General features: G+C 36.0%; 1 protein-coding gene across 6 annotated transcripts; it reads left to right on the forward strand.

Moving 5' to 3' along the window:
* The first annotated feature begins 305 nt into the window (after nucleotides 1–305).
* On the forward strand, nucleotides 306–7316 carry LOC104596967 (GDP-mannose transporter GONST2). Of its 6 annotated transcripts, none has more exons than XM_088897067.1 (12): nucleotides 306–891; nucleotides 1018–1088; nucleotides 3097–3153; nucleotides 3264–3464; nucleotides 3989–4190; nucleotides 4525–4664; nucleotides 4877–5006; nucleotides 5542–5640; nucleotides 5754–5908; nucleotides 6057–6173; nucleotides 6658–6755; nucleotides 6845–7316. In XM_088897067.1, the coding sequence occupies exons 4-12, from the start codon at nucleotides 3268–3270 to the stop codon at nucleotides 6886–6888; spliced, it is 1182 nt and encodes a 393-aa protein (XP_088753193.1). In that variant the 5' UTR covers nucleotides 306–891; nucleotides 1018–1088; nucleotides 3097–3153; nucleotides 3264–3267; the 3' UTR covers nucleotides 6889–7316. The 6 variants fall into 6 exon arrangements, with proteins under 6 accessions (XP_088753193.1, XP_010256612.1, XP_010256609.1 ...); XM_010258310.3 differs by having other exon boundaries at nucleotides 1018–1071; XM_010258307.3 differs by lacking the exon at nucleotides 1018–1088.
* Nucleotides 7317–8037: the final 721 nt, after the last annotated feature.

Consider the following 8037-nt stretch of genomic DNA (forward strand, 5'->3'; position numbering starts at 1 on the left):
ACTCGTACGAGAACTACTTACTGTCTACTGCAAACGGCTTATTGGAACAGTGTTGGGAGCGTTTGTCGGTCGCAAATCTGAACTGAACTCTCGTATGAGTTCAATACGTCAAAATTAAGATGCGTAAACATAGCATAATACAACCTAACCTATACATAGGTAAGGGAAGTGGGACTTCCAGTCCTTGATTTCCTTTCCACTAATCAAACGGTCAGAATGCAAAGCCCATAGATGCGGGAGCGAGACCGTTCACACTGGATGGGGAGCCGTTGAAGAAGGAAGTTATTTAAAACTGAAAAAAGTTGTTTTTATTTGTTTTGCGAGATGTGTCATCGACTCATAGGATCAGTCATCACATTCACATTCTTCCTCCTCTCTCTCTCTCTCTCTCTCTCCTCCTCTTTTGCTCATTTGCAGTTTGTTTGTTTATCACAGATTCACAGCTTTCGAATCGAAACGAAGACGTTCAATTCAATAAAGCAAGCCCAAGCCATGTAAAACACGCTACATAAACCCTACTTTAATGTGTCAACACAGAACTATGGGTTCGAAGCAATTGACTTCTTTTTGGATCTCGGGTAGATTTATTAGCTATAGACCTCCATTGCTCTTTTTCTACTTCTTGGGCGGTCATCTTGATCTTTTCCATCCTGGAATCTCGGTTTCTGTGTCTTCTCTTCATTTCTCTGTCTTTCGGTTTCTTCTATTGCAGACTTCCAACATCATTAACCCTCCCCCTTCTCCACTCTCGCCACGTACCTTTCCCCTTTGTTTTTCATTCGCTTTGCGTACTAACTTAAAAAGTTTGCGCTTACCTCACCACTCACGTCGATGGCATGACTCCATTTTCTTTCTTCTTCCCTACTAGGTGTGTTTCATACCTTGCTTAAGGTAAAATTACTGAAAATAAATTCTATTTCTTTCTCTCGATACATTTATTTCAATCAATTAGAACATTTCCGTTTTGTTATATTATTTGATATTCTTGCTGCACTTCGTTGATTCTGAGGACATCAGAATTCAGAAGATCGAAACCGTATTGGAAGATCGAACAGTCTTAAGGCTTTACTGGTTAGGTCTTTTAATATGTAAATCTTCATCTTTTCTTCTCCAGTTTTGCTACTTCGATGAATATTTCTGGTTTTCGATGACCGTTTTGTTCCATTGTTTTTTATGCTTTGACGGATTTCTATTTGAGACACATTATGTATGTAATCATTTAATTTCGGTTCACCGAATCGGTGTTCTGTATATTAAATTCACTCCATAACTTGTAAGGGGGCTTCGTTAGTTGCAGTGGCCAATATGGTCAACTAGTAAATTTTGGGTAGAACTAATTGAAGGTGGTTGAAACTAAGGCTATCCTTTTCTGTTGAATGCTTGATCCTTTTTCCATGCATGTTAAATGAAGTTATGGTCATTTTTATCTACAAATTTTGCCCGGTTATCTTTAGAGGATTCTTCTTAATGTTGATTATAGACAATATTGTTCTGTCTCAATGAAGTTATGATATCTTATAAAAATAATCATGCCTGTTAAATGAATTTACGTTCATTTTTATCTACAAATCTTGCCCGTGATCTTTTCGAAGATTCTTCTTAATCTTCTTGGCAACACTTTAATTATAGACAATATTGTTCTGTATAGATTTATTTAGTTGGTCAAAGCTGTATTCAGAATGCCAAGGCTTAGGATATCTAAATGCATGAGCTAGCAGGAAACATTCAATGGTTGAGTCTATTTTGCAACAATACCTGTAATCACTTGACTACAGAGGAAGACACCCCATCTGCTAGCAGTAATGTCTCGCATACAGAGGAAGACACCACTCCCCACCTCAGCTTTAGCCAAGCCATTTACCATGCTATTGAATGCCCTCGGAATCCACCTGAAACTGCACTTCAAACTAGCTAAGATTTCCTTGCCCTCGGAATCCACCTGAAACTGCACTTCAAACTAGCTAAGATTTCCTTGATTTCATTCGAGAAAAAGTTGAATCTCCATGGGCCTGCCTTGCATCCAGCTGAAAAAGCTTTTTGAGTCCCCTTCTACAACAACTGAGGGGAGGCGTAGCACAGCAGCAGCCCTGAGACCCAATAACAGCACTTGAATCTCAGCTTCAGCATCATCTTTCTCACCAATAGGACCACTAAAGGCCCAGACCAGATCATTGTTTGATTTAAAAATCCATCCCCCAATACCTGCTTCAGCCTGATGACCAGCAACTTTTCTACTACTTCCATCAAACTGGCGGACAAACTCAGAGGGAGTCCTGGGAGGAAGCATGGCTCTATTGGCATCAATGAAACATGAGGAACTCAAGACTGAAGCAAGTTCCTGTCCAGATCTCCATATGATATACCTCTAAAAAGCTTATTTGCTAACATCCAAAAGTTTAGTAGAAGGATTCTACATCTTTTTCATCCTTCTCTTTTCCTGTTTCCCCTTATCCATGGAATCAAATGCCTGGTTTAACCACAAACAGAGGATACAATTTTGGAACAATTGTTAATGAGAAAGCATCACTTTTGTGGTATCAAGGTTTCCAAAATTTTCACAAATATGTACAGCAGTTGATAGGTTTAGGTTAAAAAAAGAAATTGATACTCTACACTGTGTGAAAGTTAGAACCATTCTTAACTTTTCTACTTCTACTCACTAATTTCCTCTTCTTCTTTTTTTGCATGGATCCTTGTTAATTGCTTTGATAAGAATTTATCAAACTTTAACTGCCTGCTGTGCTTAGTTGTCTTTCCAGTTAGATCAGTTTATCCAAGTATAGAAAGCATTGCAATGGAAAAGTATTTTTTTTTCTTTGGAGGATATGTTGTAGCTATTTATCAACTGTAGGCAGTTGGCTTATCCAAGTATAGAAAGCATTGCAATGGAAAAGTATTTTTTTTTCTTTGGTGGATATGTTGTAGCTATTTATCAACTGTAGGCAGTTGGTTCTGAATTCGATGACAATTGAGTGAACATATTGAAGACATTCACTTTTTTTTGATGAATATTGAAGACATTCACTTTCACAGCCCCTAAGTTTCTTACTGAAGTAGTGAAATTATTAATCATGACATTTTCATCCTTGATTCCAGGCTTTATTCCTATTGGTCATAGTGTCAAGATTTTGGACATGTAATTGGTGCTTAAAGGTAAATAACTTGGTTTGATGTTCCTTCTCTTCAAATGTTCCTAAGCAGTTGTATAGGCATAAAATCTGTCTTCATCATTTTAATTCAATAACTTCTTGTTGCATGTGCAGTGCAATGACGGCTGATTTAGAACTGAATGAAGTTGTTTGCCATGATTGCAACCAATCAGCATTTGGACCTTTAAATGGAAAAATAACTTTTGGGGATAGAGATAGTATAGTTTACAAGATATTTGATGGTTTTCTCAAGCATGGGAACAGGTCATTTATCAATATAGCAACAAATGTTGTACGAAGAGCTACCAATAACAGGTAGAACATTTTAATCTTCTTGTTAGTTCCAAGTTATTCTATCCCTAGATTACTAAAAATAGAACATATATATCCCTAAGATTGTCTACCAAAGAAGTGCATACTTTTCTCCTTTTTATTTCTTCATTTTTTCTTTTGCTTTGTTTCGTTAATTTGTTCTTTGGGTTCTTGATATATACCTGATTTTCTTCAGTTCATATAATAGTTGCTTTGTATTCTTAATTATTTGTAACTTTAATTTAAGAAATCTGGAGGAAGTTTTTATCAATTGTTAATATTCTCACATAATCTCCTCTTTTATTTTCTTTCCTGTAAAAATGTTAATTTACATTTTCATTAATTTTTTCTCTGGTTCTCAAGGTATTTTTTTTTAAAGTATATATGAATTGATTGGTACCTGAATAATTATTTATTAAAACTTCACCCTTCCCAAGACCACATATATAACTCTGTCCAACATTGGGTAATGGGCCCTTTTTACTTGTTAGGAAAACTAAATAATTTCAACTATTCTTGTTTGCTAGAGGAAATCGAGCAACACTTCGCAGTAATGTCAATCTTCAGGTTGATGAAGATGCTAAGTGGGAACATGTAACTGAACGAAGATCTGGACCTCTACTGTCTGGAACAGCATATTGTATTTCATCTTGCAGCATGATATTGCTCAACAAATTTGTCCTCTCAAGTTATGGTTTCAATGCAGGCATATCACTAATGTTCTATCAGGTATTCTGGGCATGTAATCTTATCTATGAGACAGCTTTTTCCCTTACAAAGAAATGCCATGGTGCCTTGTTTAGAAGTTCCATAACAGTTAGGCACTCTTGCTTTTTGGCCTTGTATTCAGTTCTGATTAGCTGCCAAGTGAAAAGGAAAAGAAATACTAGGTTAGGGCATGTATACTTAGCACTTCTCTATCCAAATGTTCTTGTTCCTGCTGAACTTGTGAAGGTGCTAGAAGTCACCATTTTTCTGGGTGCTCCACAGGATCTCTTGATTTTTTATTTTTCTGGGTGCTAGAAGATAAGGCATGACACCTTTCTATTGTGCTTGTTTGTAGAATTTAGTCAGCGTTGTGGTTGTTATTGCATTGAGCTTCTTTCAAGCAGTCTCAACTGAAAAGCTGACTTGGAAGCTGATTAAAGTATGGATTCCTGTAAATATAATATTCGTTGGCATGCTTGTGACGGGCATGTATAGGTATGATGCACAGCCATACATTTTACTCTTTTTGTGATCAATATGTATCAGCCTTAGTTTAGTTTTAAGAAAGTTTCCTTAACCATTTAGAAGTAAATTGGAAAGCAATATGTGCTCTTTTACTTCATGATCAAAGTTTTTAGAAATACCAATTTGCTGAATAGCCATCAACCCCTTCACTTATTCTTTGCATTATTATTATCTTTTTTCAGTTTGAAGCACATAAACATTGCAATGGTCACAATCCTGAAGAATGTGACAAATATTTTAACGGCAATTGGAGAATTATATATATTCAGGAAGCGTCAGAATCATAAAGTGTGGATGGCCATGTTCTTAATGGTACATCATGTCTTTTTCCATTTGCATGAACTGAGTCGCTTATTATTTTGTATCGCTTTGGGATATTTATTTGCTTGCAGATGAAATATGAAGTCTCCTAATGACTGCACTGTTCTTTTCTTTTTGTTAACAGAAATATGACTTTATTTTTGCAGCAGGCACTTTGTCCTTGTCTTTTCCTGTGCAAATTTAGTTACAAAGATTGAGGAAGCTTTGTTTTGCTTCCATGGAAAAATATCAGAATAGGTGGAAAACATAAATTGAGGCATATTTATTAACATTTTGAAAACTTAAAGCATTTTCTTGTCAAGTAATGAACTTCAGACCTCATGAAAATGCCACAATGCTCATATTGTTTTGAATTCTTTTTCTGCAAAACGTGCATTTATCTCTACTAGTATGAAATTGGTGGTTTAATAAAAAGCCTTTGTGTATTGTGAGGCTTGTTAACTACTTTCCTTTGCATGCTAATAGATTTGAAATTCTAACTATCATTTTTTAATTGATGGATGCCTTGTTCTCCATGTGTTTGCAGATTATATCTGCTCTGAGTGGTGGAATCACAGACCTCTCTTTTGATGCAGTGGGCTATGCATGGCAAATTATGAATTGCATTCTCACAGCAGGCTACTCAGTATGTGCCTTCTATAATCCCCTGCTTGATTTGTACTTAATTTATCCGGTATGGTTTATCTTTTGTTCTCCCTCAATTTTCGTCTCATGTTCATTACTTATTTTTCTTAACAGCTGACCCTGCGGCGGGTGATGGACACAGCAAAGCAATCAACAAGATCTGGGTCACTCAATGAAGTTTCAATGGTGTTGCTTAACAATGCACTTTCTCTACCTTTTGCCATCTTCTTGATCATTCTCTTTAATGAATGGGAATATGTACATAATGCGTAAGCATATTCTTATTGCTGAAGCTGCATTGTCCTTTTTGCTTTTCGGAGGGATTTTCCATCTAATTAGTAAATGTGGTCACTGTTTTATGACTTATGCTTGTTACAACATCGTGCTTTCTCATGTTTCCCTGATTTCCATATGCAGGGACATAATTAGGATTCCAATGTTTTGGTTTGTGGCAACAGTCAGTGGATTGCTTGGACTATCCATTAGCTTTACTTCTATGTGGTTTTTAAATCAAACTGGCCCCACTACTTATAGGTAAGGTGAACCTCAATAGCTTTATAAAATGAACCATAATTCTCAAAATCTGTTCTTAATTTGGCATAACAAGTGTGGCCTAGACAGTTGCAGTGGTATTCAAAGTCAGTCTGATAACATCATTGTCACGGAGACTTTAGCCATTTGACATATCTATCTCAGGCATCTACCTCAAAACATCAACTCACTGCATTAATATGCGTCATCCATCTAAATGTGTTCTTAATTTGACATAACAAGTGTGACCTAGACAGTTGTAGTATTATTCAAAGTTAGTGTCTGATAACATCATCACGGGGACTTTAGCCATTTTACAATCAATGTCAAGCATCTACCTCAGAACATCCACTTATATGTCATCCATCTGACCTCCTCATGCTACACAATGCACATGAACAAGTATAATCAAAGTAGAGGATTTCTAAACAAAAAAGTAACTCAGTTCAATTTGTGAGATTGTAAACAATTTGTTCATCTTTTGCAGTCTGGTGGGTTCCTTGAACAAGATCCCTATCTCCATCGCTGGTATATTTCTGTTCAAAGTTCCACTGAGCCTGCCAAACCTTTTCAGTATACTATTTGGTAATTAGCAGACTTAATGCTCTCGACAACTGTTATGCTTTAAGCTTTATCTAGCTTAATGCTATTGTTCATGTTTTGGTTGTTACTAGGTCTGTTCGCAGGAGTTCTCTTTGCCAGGGCTAAAATGTCCTGATTGTGGAACCGACTCATCCTGGAAAGAAGCTCATAAAATGCATGTTGCTGCCACTTAGACAGGCAAAAAGTAAAGCCTTGTCTAGTTTTCAAGGATGGACGCAGGAAAAAGGCAAAATCTGCTAAAAAATAAGTTGGAGATTCATTTATTTTAGGAAACAGAGATTGGTATTCTAAGATCAGTTAATGAAGCAATAAGAAATAGGCATCAGAGATCCATTCGTTTATGATGTCTAAGAATTGCAAGCATCCATAATGGAGGTGGCACTGTCCAGCGCGACAAATCCTTTTGAGAAAACAAATGTATGGGGAACTATATAATTATAATATATAGTTATTATTACTGTTATTATATGAAAGTGCATCAGTTGTAATTTCACATAATCCTGCAACATTCTTTAACTTATTCAGAAATTTTGAGAGAAGAATAAATAGATGGCTTTATAATAAGATCACTTTTGGGTAGTTCACTGATAAAAAGCCGTATGCAATGATATGGTTTATCAGTTGAATTTATCTTTGTTCTTGCATCCATTAAATTTTGATTGAACTGCGAAGAAATCTTCATTTATAGAAACTGACTAAGCTTTAAATGACTCTGTATACTATATTGTCCGTTGGATTTTGACATGCTAAAATTCAATGGTATGTTTTATGTACTGTTCTAATGCTTCTTCCTACTTATCCGGAAGCAGAAGCTAAAAAGCGATTTTTGAAGGTCTCAAGTTATCTGAAGCAATCACAACATATTGTGAAGGAGTATGATTAATCAAGATCTCGTAAAGGCATTGCAGCAGGATATCATCTTTTTGTTAAAAGCTTATTATTATTCTTTCCAAAGACTGACTTATAATCTTCTCAGCAGCTGCTTTCTGTGTTGGTTAGGTTTCTAGTAGTGTAGTTTGTTAGTTGGTTCTGTAGTGTTGTGTTTCTTTTTCTTGTAGCTGGTGTCTGGTCTAGTTTGTTGCTCTGTTAATGGAAGTGTTATTTATCAAAAAAAAAAAAAGTTTGGTCCTAATGTGTCTCAGTGTCTCTGATTTGGGAGCTGTTGGATAACAGCGAGTGGATGAAATAATTGTTGTGTTTTAGTGGTTATGTTGAGGTTGTGAGCTTAAAGACTGAAGCTGAAGTTGGGCTGGTTACTATACCT

Source organism: Nelumbo nucifera, chromosome 2 (assembly GCF_055504915.1).
Source record: "Nelumbo nucifera cultivar China Antique chromosome 2, China Antique-T2T, whole genome shotgun sequence".
Classification (NCBI taxonomy): domain Eukaryota; kingdom Viridiplantae; phylum Streptophyta; class Magnoliopsida; order Proteales; family Nelumbonaceae; genus Nelumbo; species Nelumbo nucifera.

Coding starts and splice junctions, on each gene's coding strand:
- LOC104596967 (XM_088897067.1), top strand. CDS start 3,268: ATGACGGCTGATTTAGAACTGAATGAAGTTGTTTGCCATGATTGCAAC. Junction 4,191..4,524: donor TATCACTAATGTTCTATCAG/GTATTCTGGGCA, acceptor GCTTGTTTGTAG/AATTTAGTCAGCGTTGTGGT. Junction 6,174..6,657: donor ACTGGCCCCACTACTTATAG/GTAAGGTGAACC, acceptor CATCTTTTGCAG/TCTGGTGGGTTCCTTGAACA.